At 40.8% G+C, this 25,015-nt stretch overlaps 1 protein-coding gene across 1 annotated transcript in view; it reads right to left on the bottom strand.

Annotated features, from left to right (window-relative positions):
- RFX4 (regulatory factor X, 4 (influences HLA class II expression)) overlaps nucleotides 1-25,015 on the bottom strand; it is a gene marked incomplete at its 5' end in the record, with an annotated part of 74,005 nt that overhangs the window by 33,170 nt on the left and 15,820 nt on the right. Inside the window, 7 exons of the mRNA XM_010149564.1 lie at nucleotides 1,083-1,227; nucleotides 2,784-2,842; nucleotides 4,600-4,700; nucleotides 7,013-7,176; nucleotides 8,729-8,806; nucleotides 9,650-9,863; nucleotides 15,130-15,191. Coding sequence (XP_010147866.1) covers nucleotides 1,083-1,227; nucleotides 2,784-2,842; nucleotides 4,600-4,700; nucleotides 7,013-7,176; nucleotides 8,729-8,806; nucleotides 9,650-9,863; nucleotides 15,130-15,191 — 823 coding nt within the window. The remainder of the gene's footprint in view (nucleotides 1-1,082; nucleotides 1,228-2,783; nucleotides 2,843-4,599; nucleotides 4,701-7,012; nucleotides 7,177-8,728; nucleotides 8,807-9,649; nucleotides 9,864-15,129; nucleotides 15,192-25,015) is intronic.

Raw genomic sequence — 25,015 nt, 5'->3', positions numbered from 1 at the left:
GAGGGTAAAGAGTACCAAGCACCTCTCACTGGAAAAGAGAGCTAACACGGAATGCGTGGCCCGTGCCTAAACTGGGGAGAACACTTCTAGTGTTTACATGGTGGGGGGAGTGCCAAAGTCAACCCTGCAGGGTCCAGTGTGCATGTGAGGGTGTCACCCCTCCTCTTCTCAGCCACTCACTGAAGGAGTTACCCCACTAGCAAACCTACCCTTGCAGGGCTCCCAGAAGAGGTTGCCTGGCTTGCTCCCCTTTAAGGCTGGTTCTGGATAAAAGATGACTGGTCCTCCTCAGGAGAGAGATGGCAACACAGCAGGTGGGTTCACAGGGAACTGAAGTTATGAATGATGCTAAAGACAAAGCTGGTCACCTCTGGTGCCTCAGAGGGACAAACTCAGTGTGCTTAGGGTTACACCTAAGCTTGCAACCATGCACACTTGCTGGACAATGCAAGTTAAATTTTATATTTGCAAAAGATCTTCGACACTAAAAGCAATTTGCCAACATCTCCAAAGTCACTTTTCAGTCCATGCCCTTCACTGTACTAGGCAGAATCTAAATTAGGCAATAATCTTGCTTGATATGAGGCTTTAACTTAAGGTAAAAGCTTATCCCATCAAATTATCTTGTTTATGAAAACACTGTGTAAAATGGAGATTCTTACAAATACACATTTACAAGAGACTCAGATACACAGGCACAGAAGTGTCATAGCCATTCCAAATCAACTCTCCTGCAATTCTACAGCAGGAGAGACTGGACGTTATCATACTCAACAGCTAACTCATAGATTTAGTTTTCTCAAGTTCATGGGAAAAAATCCTCCTGAATTTGGAGGCAAGTTTTGTGCCATTGGCTGTTCTGGATACTAGAAAGAAAGTCATCAATGGAAAAGTGCTCAGATCTACAGCTCAAAACATAAGGCCTTGGCAGGGCTTTGCCTTATATTTTGATAAATGTCTCTATATTTATCTTAAGCCTCCAAGCAAACCAATGGCTGAAAAAGCAATGTCACTTTAACTGAGCTTTTTTTTCCAACAGGAAACCAAGTTTGTCTGGCTTTGTTTGAGGGTTCTGCTCTTACATTGTATGATGAGCTTTCTGTGTTCCTCCCGTGAGTCCTCCATCGTATAGAGGGTTTGTTTGGTAATGCTATTCAGATCCACATTCCTCCAGTCCTCCAGCATTTGAAACGTGATGTCTGCACTGTGGATCACCGTTCTTGATGCCTGTAATCCAATCCAATCTATTCATTAGTTCATGGTTTATTAGGTTAAAAAATAGGCTTTATCCCCTTTTACGCTTCCTTAACTAGGCTCACTAACTTGATTCCCTTCATGGACCCCCACCTACCAGCTTGATGTCTTATGGACATTACAGGGCCCTCTAACCACAGAGAAGTCCCAAGTCATTTTGCCTACTTTAATCAACTGCAAGTATTTTGCTTGCATCTGCCACAAACCTCAGTGAATAACCCTAATCTGGTGGTGCTGTTGCTAAGCTCCTCAGTCTCTAACAGCAACGCTGGTTTTCTTGATCAGCTTCAATTCAAAACCAAAAAAAGCAACAAGAAAAATCAGGCCAAAACCAAACAAACCCAACTCAGGTTTGCACCCTCCCTCTTCCAAATTACGAGGACTCCCATTCTTCCCTCAGCCTCAGCCACATGAAAATGTTAAAGCTCATTTGCCCCCACATCAGATCTGCGTCTTGGCCAGTTGAGACAGGGGTCTGCTGTTGGTAATGGGGACAATGGGCTGAAAGGAAGTGACACAAGGTCATGGTCATATAACATACACCAGACCTTTGCAATTTAAGCAGACATGTTAACCCACACTGAGGTTATCATCTTCCCCAAGGAAATGATGCGTTGCAAGACTCCTTTATGTTAGCAAACTGTTTGATCCCAGGTCTGATGCAGAAGGTTGTGGTCTCTGTAACCTGATTTCCTCTGGCTCCCTATGGATCTCAAGTTCAGTAATGATCCATGATGTTTGGGTGAAGGTAGTACTGTCATCTCTGCCTCCACCACTGAACTAATGGAGGAGGAACTCTACAAAGAAGTCCTTGCAGGAGTGGTTTGGGTTTTTTTCTCCCCTACAGCTTCTTCCTGTGGGCTTCACCACTCACAGGGTTAACCTGGGGTCTTGGATACACCTTCCAAAAGTGGAGCTTTCAGCGTGACAGTGAAAACGGTCTGCTCCAATACATGGGTGAAACATCAATTAATTCTCTTAGGTTTTATGCTACACAGAATTTGGCCTCACAAATTTTCTGTAGGTAATTGTGATCTAAACTAACTGGTGAAAACCAAACACTTCAGAGTAGGTTATACATTCAATTGCTATGGTTGCAAGAATATTTCTATTTAAAATCCCAGTGATTCAACAATTTTGGTTTTTTTACTAATTTGCATTTGATATATATACAATTAGACTTTGAAATGTTTATCAGGCATACAAAAATTTTCCTTGCTTTGCAATACAAACCACTCTGAAATAAAATATTTCATGGAAATTAACCATCTCTTCATATCAAACAGTAATTTCATTTCACAAAATTTTCCTACTGAATTTAATGACCAGGGGTTGCCTGTTGTCCAGAAGAGCATTTTTTTTTTTTTCTGATTACTTTTTGATTTAGTAAAAGATGGTCACAATAAATTGGAGACAAACTGCTAACATGATCTTTTCCTCCTTGGGTAAAGTCCAACCTGCCAACTCATAAAACTATTTGAAAAGTCAATAAAAAACATTTAGCAAACTTGGGTAACTGCAATGCTTACTTGGCAGAGATGATTCAGTGATGTCTGTCGCCGGAGTATTTGTGAGAATCTTCTAGACACTGCAGGGAATAAGAGACACGTATTCATATACTGTGCTAAATAAAGAAAATTATTTCTGGAAATACTAAGTTAAAACAAGAACCAAAAAAATATATCCAATCTTCTATATACAACTGTGGATACATGAAGTTCATGCAAATAACCCAGTTTTAACTCAGTTTAAACCTTGACCTAAAACCTTAAATCTGGCTTCTCAATCAGTTTTACAGAGGCACGTTACAAGCAATGATTTATAGATGCTGTGAATAATGAGATGACAAGAGAAATGTAGAGGACAATGGAAGAGCTTCGCTTGTTCAGCATAGCAAATTTTCTCTTGATACACAAAGGAACTGAAGACCAGAAAGAACTATTTAATAGAAAGAAAAATGTTGGTGCAAGAGCAAGTGGGCATAAAATAATGATAGCTACATTATGTGTGGAAATTAGAAAAGGTTGCAAGCAAGTTTTAGAGGATTCTTCTGACTGGACTAGTGGGAGCTAAAATCAGTTGCAGGTAGAATTTAATCAAAGTTTCTGAAAACGATTACGTGATGTACTGACGTGCTATGGGGTAAGATGGCCCTGCAGGTACTTGCCAGTCGTCTGCTCCTATTTTAGCTCTTTTGAAGCAATATAGAACTTGTATTAAGATATTTCCTATACTTGAATTTTAAAATGTTGTATTGTGCATCTTTTGTCTGAAATGTGACTTGGGAACTGCAAACCTGACCAAGGCTTGCAGTTACTCCTGTCAGTTCCTCCACTGGCTGTGTACACTATCAGAAATGCTGATGAGGAGGAAACAACTGCAGAAGAAACAGAAGCTCATGTAAAACCTGGGATGCTCTCAAGTTTTTCCTTATACTAAAATCACTGAAGACTTGCAGATCTGTCCATGCAGGCATTAGATGTGGTCACAGTGTTAGGTTTTCCCTCTGTACTGTACACAGGCGCAGTTAAAGAGTACAGATTAAGAATGACTACGAAGTGTATTGTTTATCTTTTTCTCTCCCCCTATAGATTCTCAATATTTTTGAAGGGACAAAGGTGTGATAAAGCATATTCTCAGTTCTGACTTTGTATAACTTTTAAAATAAATCAGCAAACAATACAAAAACCCGTAAAATTAGTTGTTCCAAGTTACAACCTGATTCTTCTCAGTAAGATATACACCTAATTTTCCAGGCTGATCAAAATAGTTAATCCTTCTCCCAAATGAGGTTTGGGGTTTTTTTTTTTCCCTTTAACTTTGTGGTGTGGAATTTAGTGCTCATGAAAGGCGAAGAATTGAGAGCCGTGAAATAAAGCAGGCTTTATCAATAGGTGATGTGCACTGCAGGCATCTACAAAGCACGTCTGAAAAGGACTAGTGCCCTTTCCTGTGGTGACAGGGTAATTTGATCTCCTTCATTTTTAACTCTGGCACTTTTTTGAGTAAGGGCCTCAAGCTGTATTCAAATTGTGTTAGCCTAAAGGTTTGTTTAATAATTTCCTTTGCCTAATATCATCCCTAATGTTTGCTTACTATCAACAAAATTAATTTCTTACCAGAAGCCACAAGAAAGAAAACACAATTCTCATTTTGAGCAGTGCCTCATTTCACTAAACGGAATTGGTTCTCATGAACAAGTGGAGATTGCAAGTGAATGCAATTTTTATAATGCTGACAGGTTTTAATTCCTAAAAGAGTGCTAGTCTCACTTCCCATTAATTTGTAATCAATAAACACCATATACATCCCAGGTCAATAGGCAAGAGCTTGGGCAGTACATACATTCAAATTTGATATTTCGTAGATTTTCTGGTAAATCATGGAGAGCTACTTTCAGCCACTCATCCAGCTGCTTTGCAAACTTTCGGATCACCTGTGTCAAACTGAAAAGAGAAATCACTACATCAGAACATGTTTACTCTGTGCTTTATACTGTAAAATCTGGACGTGTGAAGACGATGGGTCAGTCATTTACAACTCACTACAGTGTGGAGTTGGTGACAGACTTTGGTTTGTAGGGGGTGAAGAATATCTACTGAAAATGTCTGTAGGAAAACATCACCATGTTCAAAACTTCACAAAGAATGAAAGTCTCTGTACTACACTGCATTCCTACTTACAAACAGTATCCTTAGCTTGAAATAAAATAATTCCCACTCTACACAAACATAAAGACATAAAATCCCAACTCTTTAATGATGACAATAGATCAGGCTTTGGATTTCAGCTCAGCTGTGCCCATGTTTATACAGATGTGCACAGGGATGGGAAGTGAAGCATCAACCAACTTTGCTGCAGGCTGGAGCCAGTGAGTGGGTGATGACAGTGGGGAGGAATTTCCAGGCCAAGTCCACAGAGGTGGGGGAAGTGGGGGCGGAGCAGGACCTGCCTGCTTAGCTCTGCACAGGACAGGAACGTTCCCAGACGAGTGAGATTTCTCTCTTCTCCCTTACTACCCTTTTCTGATGGCTCCGTCATTTCCTGCTAAACTCAGTAGGCAGCGCATTCTGCTCTTCTTCTTGGAATTGCTCAGTATAAAATGACAGTTTCCAGGAAAAGTTGCAGGATGTACTGCAGGGGAACCTGCCAGTTGGTTCTGCCAGTCAGAGCTGCACTGTCTGTAGCAATACTCGAGATACACAAATGAGAGAGAGAGGAATGATGCAAGGAACTTGCCCTCTTTCAGCCAGGCAGCTTTTTCTGTGTGTACACCTAACGCTGCACCAAGCAGAACTGGGGAAATAAACATGGCCATAGGCCTGTTCTGCTCCATGCAGACACCCAACAGGACAGGGGATGGATGACAACTGCTGCATCCTATAAAAAGTAGCTTTTCTGGACAGCCAACATTTGTTCCCAGGAAGTCCCTCAGAGGATTCTGTCTGAGTCAGCAAGATTTTCTTCAGGAGCTTCCATTGCAATGAGACCCTTCTTCACCCCCTCCAGTGCAGGCTATGGCTTAATAGCCACAATCTGGCCCTTTATATGCATTACAAAAGTCTATATTCACACTCAAGTCTCTCCTTATTTTCTATGAAAGAACTAAGCAGCTTGAGAAAAGGACTGCTGTTCTGTTTAATCCTTCCAATGAAATAGATTTGGGGGGTGAGGGGCAAAGCCTGTAAAAATGTACATGTCTTATCAAGGAAAGCCCATGTTTATAACAGGTTTCTTGTGGAAAAAGTAATTCACCTGTTCTTTAGCAGTCATACAGTGCACACTGGAGAGCAGAACATCATCTTGAAAACATTTGCCATAATTAGAAATGCTTTAAAATCTTGAGGGCCAAATACACAACACCACTAAAGACTCTTAGAGCAATACTCTTAACAAGTTACTCAATCTCAGGAAGCATCAGTCAAATAATACTAAAGGTGTACAAATATATTTAGAAAAAGTGAGTTTCCTTATGCTCATCTTGGGAAAATTAAAGGGGTTGACTGCACTCAGTGATTACACCTTTTGGCTGCGAACTGCTGATCTCTGTCCTGCTTTACCTATATAAACAAGACTTCTTAGACTCAGATGAGCTGGAGGTAGGAAGAGAACAGCTGAGATCTACCACATGGAGTGGAGAAGTGAATTTAGTTTTGAAACAAAGGAGGCAAATACTTGTTAATATTAATAGAGTGATCCTAAAATAAACATGCATCTGTTCTTCATAGGACAGTGCTTAAATTAAACCAGCTTGTCCAAGACTTCACCAGTAGCACTTCATGTGTTATTCGCTGGCAAGCAGACTAACAAATGGGTTCCAAGAGTGTAAACAGAGACAAAATGCTTAGGTTGCAGTGTCTGAATATGCATGTGAGTGTTTACAAACAGAGCACCCAGGCCAGCTCCTCTTGTCACTATACTTCAGAATATTGTTATGCTGTTTATCCCAGACTAACAGAAAAGTGGCTGAAATTTTCAGAATACAGTGTGACACTCTGCACCCTGCAGATTCCTGACATTACCTGAATATCACACAAAACCCAACAAATGTTTTTTCACAGTACAAGTCTTGTTAATATCTGAACATTTCTTCAGGACCATGTCAGCTCTTCAACTCCTTCCAATTGACACTGATCTACACTCAGGAAATGGGTGATAGCAAGAAGCTTTCTGAGAACTGGTGCCATTCTTGAAGAAAAGATGCATAACAAGGACTTTTAGCTGAGTTAAAGTGGTCATTGCTGCCAGCTATACTGACCTGTCAGGTAAGGCTTGTAGTACCGTTGGCATCAAAACTCCAGAAATTGCTTTGTACAGAATTGAATCGCAAACTCCCACTATATTCACTACAGTTGAAGAACCCAATACAGGCAGCATATGAGGAGGCATCCCTTGCCAAAAGTGCAGAAGAAAACTTTGAACCTGCAATCACAAGAAGCAGCAGGAAATGTTTAAGTGACAATAATAAAAGGCCACAAATACCATTTTCCTTAAATGACCCTGCTTACACAGCATTTTTTTCACCCCCTGAGCTGGACTGATGGCGTACAACACAGGACATATTCCTTAACCAGACAGGCTCATACAGTAACGCAGCGCTCAACAGGATAATCAACCAAAGTGAGAGGAGACACTCTCAGCTGGTGACAGGGTGTCTTTGTGTGGTGACAGGAGAGGCACCCATGGAAACGGCCATATTTTACCTTCCACCAGTGGCTGGTGAGTACAACTCTTTGGCATCCACATGTCAAGCCTTTTTTCACTCTTTGCCCTCTGTCTCTGTATACAAAAGAATGCAATCGAGGGCTTGGTGTAGGGAGGGACAGGAGGATAGCACATGGCTTACAGGGGTAAATATACCATTTTCTGTCTTCATTTTGGAAAGAAACCCTACACTTTGCATTTCTTCTTTCCTCCACTATGAAGAAAAGAGGATAAAGTGTGGAGAAAGACAAAAAAGAAAATGGGGAGGAGATTTCAGACACAGATTCCCTAACAAAACATAACATCCTGCTCTGAAGAAAGTATTCTGAGACTCATCCCACAGAACTTCCTGAATATGTGCCACTTATTTCTCTCCCATGGAAACACCTAGACTGGCTAGAATGACTTAAAAGAACCTCAGTGTTCTCTCAAGGTGGGAATTAAATGGTGAGAGGAAGAAAAGCAGGGAATTTCTTGCCATTGTTCAGAAGGCAGAATCAAAAGACCCATTTTCTTTGATTTTTTTCCAGGACCTGGATGTCATATTTGAATCAGGCCCACAGCCTCTCTATAGTCAGATCTGTTTGCCTGGACTAGAAGCCTTCTCCACATGCAGTATCAAACTGCTTGCATTCCAGTAACGTTTTAATTTTCAGCTCTAATTATAGAGCTGTCTGCATGCGCTGCCAGAAAACCCTTAGATTCAGTCAGATATGCAGCAGGTACAAACCTTACCCATCTCTAATGGCTCACATCAACTGCTGAGCAGTGTGTGTGTTCCTAACTGAGCAACTGGGGACTTCAGCCACAGCTTTCTGGGATGTCTGCTCTGCACCACTGCTAACAGACCAGCAGAGCCCACCATTTCGGCTGTGGCACCTGCCCTGGGTTTGTGCTGACCACTGGGAGGAATTCCTTCAAACAGAGCTCAGTTCCAGCTCAAAGCTTAGAAAAGTGGTGGTGGACGCACTTCTTGTGTCGTAAGAACTGGATTGTCCAACATCCTGTAAGGGGATATTGCTACCTTAATCTTGGTGGAGAATGGAGAGACAAAAACATTCCCACTGCTTTCATTCCTCTCTCGCACAGGTTTATGAGATTTAACACTATTGGCCACGTATTATGTACTCAAGCGTAGCTATTGCTCATTAATCATGAAAGGATCTGCTGCCACAAAACCGTAAGTTTGTCATATCCCATTCAAAATAAGCTCTCAGATCCATTAACACCTTATGTATCATTAAACTTCAACTGTAGTTTCCAACCATACCTCGTCAAAGTTTGCTCTTATTACAGTGTCTAGTATCCTCTGACAGTGAGTCCTGTACATCATAATAAAGGTAGAAACCTGAAAAGGAATGAGAGGAAGATGCACAAAAGACCATTCTACTTTAAGAAATCCACTTTTAAAACTATCAGAATATAGAACACAGAAAAGTAAGCTTTTTTTTATCCTACCTATGCATAATTGCAAAAATAATGAAATCAGTTAGAATCAAGTTAGATTGGTTAGATTAGCTTTAAGATGAGTTTTCTTCTTAAAAGTAAATTCTCCCTTTGAATTCATGGGGTTTTTCTATGTCAATGGGGATTCTTCAAATGTAAGAGGAGCAAAAAGCCTCAGTGAGATCAAAGACGAGAATGTGGCCCTAATTAGGACATAAAGAACTATAAACCCCTATTCTTTTGTCCACTTTACATTGATACTACACATGTGAATAACATCAGAAAACTAGCAAGCTCAGCCAAGAGCAGCTAGAGCACTTTTGTCATACGTGCAGATAGGATTCTCTTGATTTCATATCCAGAAGGATAAGAAATGCACTAAGCCCTTCTCTGCTCAAGAAAGCATCACAACTGCTTTTCAGTTTGCCATCAAATGTGTTTGCAGATTAAAGAGCTGTAACATATTTCAAAACGGGTACCCTCAAGCCTCACCTGCTGTATGTAATGTAACTTTAAAAAAAAGTGTGCACTGGCTTGAGAAATAGTGTAAGCTGGTAGCGTCAGCTGTATCTTTTAAGGGGAGATATTTCTTCCTATTATATGAAGTAATTAAGTCCCCCATAAATAAAGTCAAAGCATTATTAAACGTACTCTCATTTAAAGTCTTTATATTTTGGATAAAGCTTTCATCCAGAGCGGGGAAAAAAAGCCAAGACAAGCTGAGAAAAGATTTCCAAAGCATTACCTTCTCCTCTGGCAGACTGGCTGGCAGATTTAGATCTTTGACATTTGGAAACTCTGGCAGTAATGTTCCCAGTTTGGATCGTGGTGAATACGCCACTGTCTGTTTGGTTACTTCTTTTTTTCCTGTTTCGTTGACCCAGGCTGCTCCTTTTTTAGAATACATCACATCATAATACTGGGAGTTTTCCTTCACTGCAATTCCATAATAATGGTACCTGATACGTAGAGATGTATGTTTTATAACGCAAATTGGTTTAAAATGAAATAATTTTTTTAAGAAAATATGGGGGTAAAAGAAACTGTTAATGCTAATGATCCCTACAGCAAACCAGACTGTGCAATAGTTGATATATTATTAACAAACATTGATTCAGCGGTGCAACATTGCAGTCATATATTGGGCTTCCAATTTTCATTCTTTCTGGTAAAAGTAGCTCCCTTCAGAGGTAAAAAAGCTGATTCTCTTGCAAGGCAGGAAAATAATGGGCTTCCATTTTTTAACTTCTTAATTTAAAAAAAAAAAAAAAAGACATCCTAAAGCTACCTGTTGGCAGAGCTCTGCTGTGCAGCTGCTCCTTTAGTTTAGCAAGCAGCAGAGGTACAGACCCTCCAGACCGGCCCTTCCGCTGTTGTTTCAGCTCCCTGATTCTCAGACTGTTGGTGGCTGGTTTGATCCCTGAAAGCACGAGTCTTTGTTGCAAATGAGTTAATCAGAAATGTTACAAAATTTGAACACACTTCAGTGAAAAGAGAGGGAGGAAAAAAGGGCTGTGCTGGGAAGCAATGGAAATGTACAAGCCAAAATAATTTCCTTCATAATTTAGCATCAGCACTGGGCTTAGATCCACCAGGGATACTACACAACACTAACTCTGTCTGTGCAACCACAGTGGGAGTTACACAGTGTGGCTTTGCTATAAAAATGGAGTGGTGGCCTTATGGCACAAGTTTGTGCTACAACTTAGCTATGTTCTAGGTGTTAATGGAAGTACTGATTGTCCAGTCCAACTCCTGCATCAAAGAAGCAAAGGCAATCTTACTCCTTCCATCATTTGCTAATTTTCATTTCAGTTTCTCAGCTATAGGCACCACCAGCCCATCAGCCAATTTTTTTATGATTACAAAAGGCATCATAAGATTGTGTTGCTCGTATACTTTTGATTCACTCTACTTTCCCAGAGGGAATTTTCAATGATCTTCCAGTTCTCTCCTTGCAGCCTGTCAAGAGCCTGTCAGACTATGATGAGACACTGTTTTCTGGATTCCACTGTGGTGGCAGGAGAAGTTACCATCTCCAGATGTTGGTTGTACTCCCCAGACAGTTACTGATTTTAGAGTGCTGACAGCAGATCTGTTCACTTGAATGGATACGAGTTTGTTTTCATAAAATCACAGAATGGTTTGGGTTGGAAGGGACCCTTAAGACCATCCTGCTCCAACCCCCTGCCATGGGCAGGGACACCTTCCACTAGACCAGGATGCTCAAAGCCTCATCCAGCCTGGCCTTGAACCCTTCCAGGGATGGGGCATCCACAGCTTCTCTGGGCAACCACTTCCAGTGCCTCACCACACTCTTCATGAAGAATTTCTTCCCTATATCTAATCTAAATCTACACACTTTCAGTTTAAAGCCAGTATGCCTTGTCCTATAACTATATGTTAAGCAAAATCGACTTTTAAAAAAGTAGTCTATTAAAATAGTGAAAGAGTAGCATCTAAGTGATAGTAGTTTAAACTAACTCAGGTAACATTTTTCCTTTTTTCACTCACAGTCATTCACCCGCAGATCAGCATGTGTCAATCTCCAGCAGAAAGTGGTGGCAAAAAGCTGGAAGCCCTAATCTTGTCTGCCAGCATAGATGGGCTGAGAGGAGGCCTAGGGAGTTGTAGCAAACCTCTAGTGTGTAGCTCCCTTGCCATGCCCACAGAGGACATTCCATGTTGTCCATTAAAACTAAAGGTCATCTTGAACTCAATATTGAATAATCCAGGTGAGATTTATTAAAACATTAATATGACATGGACAATGGGATTTCCTAGCATCTATACTTCAGGAAACCACACCATCTGCTCCAGATCTTCCCATCAGGGTTTAGGCCAAAATATATATTCCACACCAGAAACCAGGTTCTAGATCACTCCTAACCTCTTACAAATAGCTGATAGCAAGTTTGTGCTGACCCTGGGGTTACAACACCTGCTGCAGAAGTTTGGCATTTTAGCTGGAATGGTAACATGTTACTCCAGGTTTCAGTTCAAGTCCCCAGTTTGGTCTCCAGCACCTGTCATGAGTTCACTGCACATTAGAGCTATAAAGCTTACACACATCCTGTACATCTGGGGCTGGGGGAGCCGAAAGGAAATGCTACAAGGAGTCAGCACCAAAAATTACTGAGGGAAGGGCAGAAGAGAGAGAAAAGGTCACAGGAAGCAGGACTGCAAAAGTTCTAGGTGGACAGAGAAGTTCATATAATTTAAACAGGGCTCAGTCTCATATCAAGTTTCCCCTTAAATCAGATCAAGAAAAATGAATGAATGAATGATTGCCTGGAAAATGTATTAGAATTTCACTGTAGGTTATTTAATTTATGTTGTATTTCACTTGGTAGTAAACTACATAAGAAGTTTTCCAGGTAGCTTCAAAATCATATAGACAGCAATAACCAAATTAACTCTTAAATTTTTCCAGATAGCTTCCTCCTTCAATAATTTTACCATCCCAAATGCAAAAAATCACTGGTGCAGTTTACAAACATTCTTTTCCAATAACTTTTTGTATTTCTATCAGGAAAAAACCCTGAACTTAATTCAATAAAGAGGGTTTAAATGTCTGATCTGTAAAAATAACGTGCAGACAACACAATAATTTTTGTGGTAAATAGTGGAATGCTTTTTATTCTCATGGATCTGCAGCACTCCTTTAAAGAAAGAAGCAAAATTCCCTTCACACCATGTAGTTTCCACCAGTTTAACTAACCTCTTGTGGACATCAATGAAGAATTTCAACCTACAGTACAGAAAGAAGTCGGCTTCTGTGTTTAGCTGCCTTCTCATGGCTCACCTGTGGTGGGGCTGGTTTTAAGCTCAGTGTGGTAGAGAAGGGCTGCATGCTTCCAGCAATAAACCCAGCTGCAAAAAAGAAAGCCTCACAACTGGTGACCAGGAGTACAGCACCACTGCTGCTCTGAACTTCGTAATGTTGCAAGGCAGCCAGGCTGTAAAAAGACTGAGGGCAGAAGTCAGATAATCTTAGCCACTTCTATGGCCAAATTTCCTTCGGCAGTAGCAAGGAAGTGGAAGGAAAATCATACTGGCAGCATAATCGGTCAGCAGAGCTGGCGATAAAGGGACTGAAGTGTTAATGCCTGAAGTAATTTCTTTACGTAACTCTCAATTGGAATGCAGTCAGATGTTTCTGAAACAAAACCAGAGCTCAGTTACAGCTGTGCTGGGTCTAGCAAGGAGTGTACTTATCGTACAGAAATACAGTGTGCATGTAGCGTGCGCGTTTGTGTGTTTATACCTCTCCATGGGATCACATGAGGAGGACCCCTCTGTATGCTATATTCCTTGGGGTATTAACCCCTGAAGAAAGTGTAGGCATCCTCTTTTGGAGCAGCACAACTCAATTTCATACCTACTGAGGCTGTGAAATTTGAATGACTATGCTCTCCCTTCACAAGGGTGACTAGGGACTCTCAGGGCCAAGGTGTCTGCAGAGCACAGACAGGATGTTTTACAGAAACCCCTCCCTACTTGCTAGAGAGGGAGCAGAACCTTTGCAAAAGTGGCATGAGGAGAGATTGTGACCTGAAAGCCCCTTTGATAGGCATGAACGTTAAGGGGAAAACATGCAAGGAATAAAGTCTCATTGATTTAGCCTCAGTGAGGGTAAGGAGACATAGCTTTTGGAGACACAAGTCACCTTCAGTCAGCACATCAAGAGCATCTTGCCCTTCTGAGAGACTCCTGGAGCTGCAGGAGGAGCTCCAGTTTGGAAAAACAGCAATGCTCATTCCTTTAATTAAATGGGAATAGAAATAACAAAGTTGTAGCTAATGTCAGAGTGATTTGATGGCTGACAGCGGGTACTCTCATATGAATGCTTCCATAAAGCAACCTGTGCACGCCTTCACTCCATCTTTATGAACCTCCACAGAACTTATATTCAGTGCTAAATCCTGATTCTCCCAGGCTGGACCCATCATGCTTTCCTAATATGCTATTGGACTAGCCCAGAATTTGCATGTGAGACGTTTCTGGTAGGTCTATTATGAGTGACATTATGGTAGCTCTGAATCTGCATTTGGGAAGAGATTTCAAGTGTTCAATAAGCTGCTTAAATATGGCTGGTCTGGAAAAAGAAATCTTAGTTCTAAAAATGAGGAGAATCTCAGGATGGGGGAAAGGACATTTGGCCCCATCAAAGAGGTACTGCTTGGCGTACACCTCTTATTTGAAGAGCACAGTAAAGTAAATGTTAATGGCATTTTTTTTAGCATCTTAATTTCTTTTTTCCTTTAAAGAGTGTGTTCTTCTAGCCTTAGTATGTAAATTCAGTTCTCATACCATAGCTGTTTAGCAGCATTTAGCAATATTGTGTTTCTAGGCTTTGTTTTCAAAGAAAAGCTTTAAAAAACAAACAAACAAACACCCCACCCAACCAAATTAAAAAAAAAAAAAAAAACAGGCACTGTTTGGGTGCAAAAAAAAAAACCCAGGTTTGCATTTAATTTTTTTTAGGAGGCTTATGTTTGCCTCCTAAAAGAGATCCAAAGCTCCACTGGAAAAATCTCATGGAGTCCACAAGAAGAAAAAGGTATAAACCAGCCCTCTATCTTCTTTTTAAATTGGTAGAATTACATTTTGCCAAGAATCGGAAAAAGTAAAATACTCCAGGAAGTACATTCTTCTTTCTGAATTAATTTCTCATACTGGATTTAAGAACTGTTTTCAAGAAGTTCCATCTTTTGGGTAAGGCAATAAACTAATTCCTTGATCACTTAAAGATATGTTGGATTTCATTACACAGGAAAAATGGTGGTTAAATCCAGGTCTGTGGATGATTTCAGCTTAGGACAATGTATATTCCTACCTAAATTCCAAATAGTTTTCTGCCACTTGTCCTCTAAATGGAAACATGATGTTAACCAGCTGTCATTTCCCAGCCTTCAACAGTAGTTCCATTACTGCTGGGCGTGAATGTCCTTTACATTGTGTGAGTTGAGATGAAAAACATTATAGGAACAATACAGAAAATATTGCTGATGAAATCAGTAAAAGGCCCTCCCCAGACTACCCTTGCAGGATCACCACTGAACCAATAAGACAGTGTAAAGGCTCCAATGGAACCTCATTCAAAGTTGGATTTTAAGTCCCCAACCGGACAAATTGTTCCCTGATATTATACTATTCTATTCAGCAAAGCCAGAGCCAAATGGGGCCCTGTGTGAGAAGATAATGCTACTAAACAGTGCTTACTTTGATTGGCCTCTGGTTCCAAGTCTTCTTGTTGTTAGCTGTGGAAACTGTTGTCTTATTATCTACAAATAAATAGAACTGATATTAGAAAAAACTGGAAAGTGCATTTACTAATACTTAATATAGAATGTTAAGACAGAAAAGGAGAAAAACTAATGCAACATCATCAAAATACACAGCAGGAGAAATCAGAAATAAAACTATTGATTTTTTCCATTACTGAAAGAGGGGACTTTAAAATTCAGTATAAATCCATTAACTACCACTGATTTAAATAAAGACTTTCTGAAGTTACTGGAGTAGAATAAATTTCCTTAAAAATCTAAGAGCAGTGCTGCCTCTAAACTAAGGAAAATGGTATTTAGAATTAGCCTACTATTTATTTATGTTAGTTTGCAGGATGAACAAACTTGGGTTTGCTGCAAATGAAGGTAACTCCCCCTTTCTGAGAGTTTTGGAGGCCACAGTTCTTTGAAGACCTTCACAATCCTGCCATTAAACACTCCCTTTTCTACAAGATGATTCCCTGAAAAGATTTTGGTATTTGACCATCACCACTTCCATCCGCAAGATTCACTGTTGCGTTTGTAAAGATAGCTCATAACCAATTTATCCTCTACGGAAAACAAGTGCATCTCAGAAACAGCAGGGTATCATCAAGAATCTGGACTCTTGTCTGTCAGCAGAGATTAAAAGAACATTGCTACTGTAAAACAAAACTTCTTTAGTGCCAGATGCATTTAAAGAAGCGGATTAATGAATGCAGATTGTGCCCTCAGCAATCAGAGCCTCTGTCAACCAGGCTAGCCCTGATGAAAAAGCTCTGCTGTAGTTGCTCAGCACCTCACAGGATGGAACCTGATTCTCAGTGTGGTCTGCGGTAGGAGGAGGATTCTGCTGGCAGAACAGTCATGCAAGAAAGACTGCAGTAAGCCTTGCAGATTCACTTGTAGAAGTCATTTCTTCCTTTTTTAAATCTATAAACTATTTTAATAATGCTTTCATTATATAAATTGCTAAATGTTTCCTATTTGGGGGGGGGGTGTTTACCAACTAAAATTAAGGAAAACAGGCATACAAGATGGAATATAACTGCTCAACTAGAAGAAAACATCAATTAAAATTAATTAAATAATATAGATTTTTTTTCTCCATTAGCCCTTTTGCCACCATGGTAAATATTTAATCCTGATTGATGACTGAAAGCTCTGGAATATGTATTTGGATGAAAAGGTGCTGTATAAATAAAGACATTACAATGTCACATATTTGACCATTTCTTCAGTAATATACTTTTTTTTTTTTTGAGAAATACACAATCTTCCCTTCCTATCATGTAAAAATCATCCTGAATTTGTTTCCAAGAGCTTTGCACAACGTGGCTGATGTCAAAAATGCAGCACAGACTCAGAGTCGCTAGGTTGTTCAGCTTTAATTTCTGGAGCAAAACTTCAGCAAACAGTAAAACACTTTTGTGGATCTGTGAAAGTTCAGCCTAGCTGTTTGATAAATGAGCAGACAGGCAAGCAGCCCTTCTTTCTTTTTTTGTATGGATTCAATGAAGCCTGCCTAAAGAACACCACATGCTGTTCCAGCTACTGATCTAACATTCCGCAACATCTCAGCCTTCCAAATTCCCTTTAATTACACATTAATCCCACCCCTCTCTCTTTCATTTTCTGCAGACAGGGCTGGGGGCTCCACAAGGCTGTGGGAAAAAAGGCGGTGTTGAAGAACTACTTTCTGAGGATGTTTCTTTGGGTTAGGGGCTTCTTTTTTCTTTTAATTTTCTTTTCTTCTTTTTCTTTTTTTTTTCTTTTTTTTTTTTTTTGGTGTGGTAACTGTCATTCAGAAAATATTATTCCTTTCCAAAAGTTGATTTTACAGCACTAGACTCAAAAATAAATCTAAATATTAGAGATACTTTTACCCTATTTTTTCTTTCAGAACAACACAAACCCATATTACTTTCAAAGTGTTTCTAGTAGTGATGAAGTGCTACAATGCACACTGTAAATGCTACTTTATGAACCATATGCCGTGGGAGTTCCTGGGATTTAAACACATCAGCCAATTTCTACATACCAGGGCAGAGGTGATCAGGAGAAGAGAAGAATAACGGAGCAGTTGATCAGATGATCCCATTTTCTTTTCTTTGTTTGTTTCTTTTTTTTAAATCCAGCACATTTTAAACAACGAGGTACACCTCTCAGAACACAGCTGAAAAGTTTGTGCCACTTAAAATATTCTTTACCAATAATTTACAAAAAAATAAAAATAATTTTTAAAAAATCTAGCAAACCTTTGGAAAAAAATGTGAGGACTTTTTGATCTAATGCTGCTTGTTTAAAATACGTATAAGGTGGCATGCTTGAGTGCTCGTGTATATGAGCATGTTTGTGTTTGGAATAAAACAAGTCAAGTACTAAATGAACTAGCTTCTCATACAAATGTTTATATCCAGCTACATTTATGCAAACCCCTATGTAATGATATTGCCAAAGGCAGTGAGACTTTTCTGAAAGGAGAGAAGGTCAGATCAGGCAGGACAAAGTAGTGTTCACTCCGTGCTGAAATCAACGGAAAAAGCAGAGGGTCCAAAATGTTGATTTTTAAATCATATTTTCAGCCTGAAAGTCACCCTATAAAATACAACACCATTGTGTTTCATGTTTATTAACTTTTAAAGACCTACAGAGAAAATGAGTTAACTTTGCAAGTGGGTGGGGAAGGAAGGGAGTTCCTAAATGTCATAAATGAAAATTCAGGTTCGGATCTGAAAACCAAGTTGGATCATTTTCCTTTCATCACTGCAGTGGGGTTGTGCAAGCAAACAAATCCAGACCAGACCACGCAGTTTGAGCTGCTTTCTGAACCGAGCCCAGTCCCTGCTCTCACAGCAGCACTGGCTTCTCAACAGAAGCAGTGGTAAAAAGATCTCATGGGTGGCATCCAAGGGAATTTTGGAGTGAACGGGTCTTTTACCATTGTCCTTCAATGGAACTGAAATTTCATCTCATACTTCTCCAAAGCGAACACAAATCCAGCAGCCCTATGAGGTCTGCTGAGTAAAAGGGTACAGGTTTTAAATTTTCCAAGTAAAAGTCCACCTGAATTATGTGGCAGTTTTGACTGTTGGCATTATGTTATGCTAGTTGGCTTTTTGTGTTGTTAGACGGATGTAGAACAGGAATTTCACACGCAAGTAACTTCTGTCCCTACTATATTAGCCTCAGAAACCAAGGCTCCTTCAATTTCTTTCTCAGTTACTAAACTTCAGCTGTGTTCTCCCTCTCCTTCCCCTGTGCCCTGCTCAAGACCTAATCTTGCCTTCTGCATATAGAAGATCCTGCATGCCTGCCTTGATTAAAAAAAACACCAAGAATGGCCCTGTCATTTTCCAACTCCCTAGTCCGTCTGGTGATTGCCACCAGTACACGTAAGAGCCAGATAGAAGTCTTCACATTATAAAACAATATACATCTAGTGTGCACCTTCCCAGGGAACTTGTACATTCAGGTCAGCACCTGTTTAACCCTTTTGCAGACAATCCTGATAGATTGTTTTAGGAACCAGGTAAAATATAACGGGACCTTCCTCCCGACACGTAGTAGCCTTTCCACGCTGAATGTATGTAGCAGCCAAAGTGGATGCAGGAAAGAAGTCTTCTCATGGCATTCTCACACTGAGGTGACACCATTCAACAGATACTGCACAGATCTTGGAGCTAACAGGATTTTTATTCTCTTCTGGATTTTTATACCTAGTAGAGGTGTCCGAATAACCTTAAATATCTAGTTATTTGTATTTTTAGACTTTCTTAAAATAATGCAATAAAAATCAAATACGTTACTTAAGTATCCATGCAAAACACAGAAAGCTTTATGAGGAACAGCTAGAAGAATGCATTTCCTCTGTAAAGATCTGCACAACCTATTAACCTTAGACAGGGCTAACCGCAGGAGCTGTTCTGTTCCCCTCAAATGGCTGCAAAGGTGCATTCCTTCATCCCGATTACTGCCAGCTGTAATTTCTGCCACTGTGTCTCTCCTCACATCTCCAGCATTGTGACATTCCAACACAAGAAGAGCCAGCCCCAGCTTCATAATGAGGAATGAGTTGTCTGTTCTGCCTTCATCCCTATCCTGTGACCCATTGCTCCTCTTTGCATTCACTACCAAACTGTGCAATTTATGTTTCCCAATTATTCCATATAAATTCTTCTACTAGACAAGATGCTGAAACAGAACTGGGGGAAAAAAAATGATACCCAAACCATCTTATAAAGTACCTTATGCATCTGTCTTAGTGCTAACAGATAGGGATGGAAGAAACCAAAGATGTCTGGAAACTTCTGAAGTCTTTTTTTTTCCTCCCCTCCCTGTGTCAGAATGTTAGATATTGCTCTGGGGGCAATAGGCAGAGGATGACTTTTAGAAGTCTTTCCCCTGGAATAATTTAAATTACCACTTTTCAAAAGGCACGTTCATTTTGTTAGTGCATTTGATCTAGAGGGATGTTATTCTTCATGACTCTTGTTCCTTTCTATTTGAACTAATTCTAGCCATGCTTCTAGAACTTCCCAGAGTAATGAAATCAAATCAAATTAAACTGCAACTCAGCATCTGTACTCTGCCAGCAAGAGAAACAGATTCCAGGCTCCAGGCTCTGGAGCCATGAGAGGTTCTAAAGATTCTATAAGGAGTGGAATAAATTCTCTGGTAACAAATCTTCATAACAGGCCTGGCTATGTCTCAACTCAGGTTTCAAGTCCTATATCTAGAGGGCTTTTTTTTTAGGAAGTAAGGCATAGAAGATCTGTGTTTATTTACTAAATTTTGCTGTGGTGTTTCTGTTCTGAAATTCTTTGCCATGGCAGCAGGAGAGAAACCAGTGATGCCAACTACACTCCCGCACAGCTATACTTTCCTTATTCTCATTGTTGTGAAACACAAACAATACTGATATCCTCAGTCGTACATGATAAATGTAGGATTTTTAGGCTCATTCATCTTTGGCCTGGTACAGGTATGAATGGTACAGGTATGAAAAGATGCATGGTACATTCATCTTTTATCCTGGCCAGCTGGATCATCCTGGGTTTTCCCCACGTGGTTCAGCGCCTTTGAAAATCCTGCGCTGAGACATTCTGTTATTGCTAACAACTGTGTTAACAGGTACCTTTTGGCTTAAAGATGGCTTGGGGCGGTCTTAACAACACATTGCCTGAAAGAAAAGGCCAGGAAAGCTTTGCCCCAACAAACATCCATTGATAGGAAAGACCGCAATCAAATCAATCAATTACAAAATATCACTCTCGTCCTCCAAGTCCACCAAACACTATGAAGAAGAGGAAGAGGCGTGACCGTGTCTATACCCTCTCTACCTGCTCACTTTCGTGCATGTCCCAGGAGAGAGGACCATAGTCTATAGCTCCAGCATTCTTTACCCCAGATCTGTTGTCTGTTTAGATTCGCTAACTCTCCACTCACTTTTATCATTTTGTGGAACAGGCCATGGTCTAGCTGTAGGATAAGTTCTTGTTTCTAGCCCTGCTACATCTCAACCAATACTGCACAGCAAATCAGAGAAGCCTGCTGGCACTATCTTTAATGCCTGTGGAGATTGGACACCATGAGGAACTCCAACTGAACTGGACCCTTTAGTGAAGCTCATGACATCTCTCCTCAAAGTCATCTATGCATGATAATATCCTCCTTCAGCAGCTCCGCTGGCCAGATGGAATTCAGCCTAAGGCACGATCAAACAGATTACTCCATCCCAACAAAGCTGCAAACATTGAACGCTCTGACTCAGATGCTTAGCTGAGCTGCAGCCACTTTCAGTGCTCACTTGCTGAAGCCAAGCAGATCTAAAACCCTGCACAACTCCCCCTGCTCTGTACTGGTGCCAGCACGTTTCCTGCCATCACCCAGCATATCTGTGGGAAAAGGCTGGGCGCCAGCATCCCTGCACTCTGGCAGACCCTGTGCTGTAAGAACAGCCCCTGGGACGTGCTGACAAGGCATGAGGTAAAGCAGCCCAGAGGCCACTCTACTTCATGTTCAAGACCTAACAAGAAGCCAGATGCTTGAAGTGGCAAAGCAAGTAAAAATTCCTTTGTTAGAGAGCAAATCTTTTTGAAAGGGAAGGTCACTCCAAAGAAACTCAGTTGACCTTGCTGGTTTTCTTACTCCCCACACTCAAGGAGAAAAAGGTAATAGGCAGCAACCTGCAATAATACAAGGGATCTGGGAAGCAGAGCCCAGGGGGCTAAGAGCTTTCCAACTACACTGTAGGATCCCTGCTCCCCACACCTGTATGGCCACTCGCTTCTGTGGTACTTGTGCTATTATGGCCTCCTCAGAGGAGCTTGGACTAGAAGATTCTGCATCAGGAAGAAAGTCATACTGGTGTTAACTACCCTTTGGCCAGGAACCTTAGCTGTTACAAAGGGATGACGGAATAGCAGGGACTGCTCAGATAGTGCTGACAGACTGATACGGTACTTCAATGCAATAACAACCACCACATCCTCGGCTTTAGATTGGTTTTTCCCCAGTTCTATTTTTCTTTTCTATGTTGACGAGAAAAAAGTCTAATAAAAACCTTTCCATATGTAGTAATTGTCCACAATACAGCAAGTGCTGTTTCAGTATACCAGAAGAGAGAACTTCTTTGCTATACCACTTACTATTGAGGCTACTTCGGAACAAATTGAGAGTACAGGAAAAAAAAAATACAACATCAGGAGAAGTGTCTCCTTACGCACAGCAGGCAATTTCCAGATATGTGCATTTCAAGAAAAAGACAAACCAGAATGCAACCCCATTGCAATATCTTTAACAAAGAGGTTTCAATAAGGCTACATGTCTACCCTTTTAAAATATTAAATATATATAGCATTACAGCATGAAACTCTAAATCCTACTTACGTTAATTGTGCTTGGAAGAGCAGTCCTGCTAGCAAAACTTCTGGGAATAGAGACAGTGCATAGTGATAAAAGAGGACTCTGGCTGGTACAGCTTGTACCTCCCTGGAGCAAAGCAAACTGCTGGAAGAAAAGCACTCTTCTGCTGGTATAACTGTTCTTCAGCCCATTTTTTGGAAATGGGGTGGAAATATTGCTCAGAATGTAAAAGATCTCTCTCCTAATCAATATTACAAATCTATCGTGGACTTTACCCATCTTTATTAAGTAAAATAAATTTTCACTTACATCAAAGCCAGTCAGGGAGCAACAAAGAGGCTCTAGAATTTGTATGAGCCTGCATCCATGTCAAACCTCTTTATGCTGCCAGAGTGATGTAAAGGAACTTCAGGCTGGAGGAGAACCACCCCGTAAAGGGTCAGCACCCTTCGTTTTTCTTTTCAAATATAAATTTATTATTGCTTGTCAAAGGACATGGCAGGAAAGCACCGAAAGTAAAATAGAAAAACAAAAGAGGAAAGTGTTTAACCTCCAGGGGGCATATGGGAGTTGTGGGAAGAACACTCCGTGAGGATGCAAAAGAGGTTGCTCCACGATGTGTTCTGGATGAGAGGTTTGGCAGGGTCCGGGAGATGATGTAGCACCGCACAGTAAATTTAAAGCAGTGAACTGAGGGCATGGAGGATAGGGGAAACCAGTGCTGAGGACGAAGATTACATCTTTAAGGGGCTTGATTAAGAAAATAAGGTTCATACAGGGTCACAAAAGAAACGAAGAACAAAAATCAGTGTTGGACTGGTTGAAAGAGAAGCTCACAGACCTGGCAATGCAGCTAACAGTTGGGTGACAGCTAGGAAAGAACCAACAAGCCTTGTGGCACCCATCCACATGCACTAGCTACTGAAGAGGTTTGGGAATGCTCACAATATTCCTGCTTTTTAAGTAACATTTTGATTCAGTGAAGACCCCAATTCCAAATGATTTAGGTTTTGCAACTACACCTAGCAAGAGTATTGAGTCAGAGCCTTCATCCACCATAATTCCATAGCTCAGTTTATTAATTATCACTGGTATTTTATGTTAATGTGTCTCTCAGAACAAAACATACACCTGCTCAGCCCTCCCTGCTGCAGGCAGCTGCAGCACTTCCAGTTGGAAACGCCTTAAACTGACCTCGGACTCCACAGGGTCCCGGAGCAGAGCCCGAGGCATTTACAGCACAGGGCTGAGTGCAGAAGGCTGCTGTCTTTTTAAATCTGAGAGAAGAGAAAAAGAGACAGGCAAATAGACAGACATGAGGGAATCCAAAAATTCTGTAGAAAGAAGGTACAGCAGATGTGTGAGAAAACTTAAAGAAGTAAGACCTTGATGCACTGTCTGGGACCTGGAAATAATTGAAGGTACTCTAGGGTAACATGAAGATATGGTAGAAGATTTCAGTAAGGCTATGGATTTAAGGAACATCAGAGATGGTAGGAAACAAGGTCCTGTTGATGAACTACTTGCCTGGTCTCCCTTCCATGCTCTGTGGTGGATATATTAGACTTACATCAGGCTTAAGAAGTACAGGTGGGCTGAAGCACTGTCTACAAAACCTTAATCTGGAGAGATCCCTTGCAGGAAAGTTTCATATGTCTCAAGTGGTGTCTTTAAAAATGAAATCGACACTGTTCTCTTAATTGAGATGTAACTGAGCATGTAACAACACGTTGGGATGTTACTTATCACATTGTTTAAATATGCTGAACTCCATGTCTCTTTCTAAAAACTACCAGCTTGTTAAAGTAAAAGCCTAAATGTTTAACATTGGCCACAGAGCTAAAGTTCAAAGATGAATCATAAATTCAATGTGGTCTATTGAAAGGCGAACTGTCTACAGTTTCACAGAACAACTAACCCCTTTCTCCGGAGCAGATGACAGCTGCAGGGCTCTTGATGCTTCCCAACGAGGACAAACATGTCTGGGGTCTCTGTTTCAGCAGCTAAGTGCGGAAGCCCTCAAATAGCACCTATTTCACTGCATTGCCTCCAAGGCATTCATGCAACACGCATTGCCAATATGGTATTTAAGTCACACGATAAGAACTCTGTTGGCTAGAACTTCATCAGTGTACACCCTCCCAAGGAGAAGCTGACTGCAAACAGCTGACTGAAAGAAGTGGGTGTCAGCCTTGGAGATCTTCATGACTCTGCAGTACATTTTCTTAGCAATAATAGGGTGGAAGGAATCGCTGGGGTCTGCTCTGGGTTCTGCAGATGCAGAAGCCCGTTTCACTTCAGTATTTGTGCCAGCGTTGTCTGAGGTTCCTGGACACACCTGTGCAGAAGCCTCAGTTTCCAGATCCAAAAGTGATGGCCAGCCGAAGCACTAGTTTGGGACGGCGCTAGGACGATTCTGTATGGCTTCCTCTCCACAAAAAGGGGAAACAAATTTCATGCATCACTGCTTCAGAACTTTATTGCAACCAAGTGGAAAACACTCAGAACACAGCACATGAAAAACACACTAGAAAGCCATGATCATTGGATGGAAGACACTGTACCTGTTCTGCCAGGTCAAGGTACTCCTGCTGATGTCCCAGTGTGTGGGTATGAGGGGCAGGGAAGGAGGAGGATGGAGTACTATGCTGTGTAATAAGACTGCTGCACACTGAAAATTGGTGAAGTCCCTAGTATATTTATGTTCTGATGAAATGATTTCAGAATATTTACACCTTATAATTTATAGAAGGTTTTAGCAGTAGCAAAAGTAGCATCATGCAAATTTTATTGACATTCCAAATGTGTTAGCCTACACAAAACCTGTTTCTTGTTCTCTCTATTCCTAAATGACACGTTGCCACTCTACATACCACTTGGTAGCAATAATACACAGAACAAACCACGTCATCCACACTTAAGCAGTGTGTTTAAACAGAAACCTAACAGAATCAACTCAGCTACACAGATCTTTA

This window comes from Eurypyga helias, unplaced genomic scaffold (assembly GCF_000690775.1).
Source record: "Eurypyga helias isolate BGI_N326 unplaced genomic scaffold, ASM69077v1 scaffold43623, whole genome shotgun sequence".
NCBI classification, from domain to species: domain Eukaryota; kingdom Metazoa; phylum Chordata; class Aves; order Eurypygiformes; family Eurypygidae; genus Eurypyga; species Eurypyga helias.
Note: the sequence above shows the minus strand (reverse complement) of the source record. Positions and strands in the feature narration are given on the sequence as shown.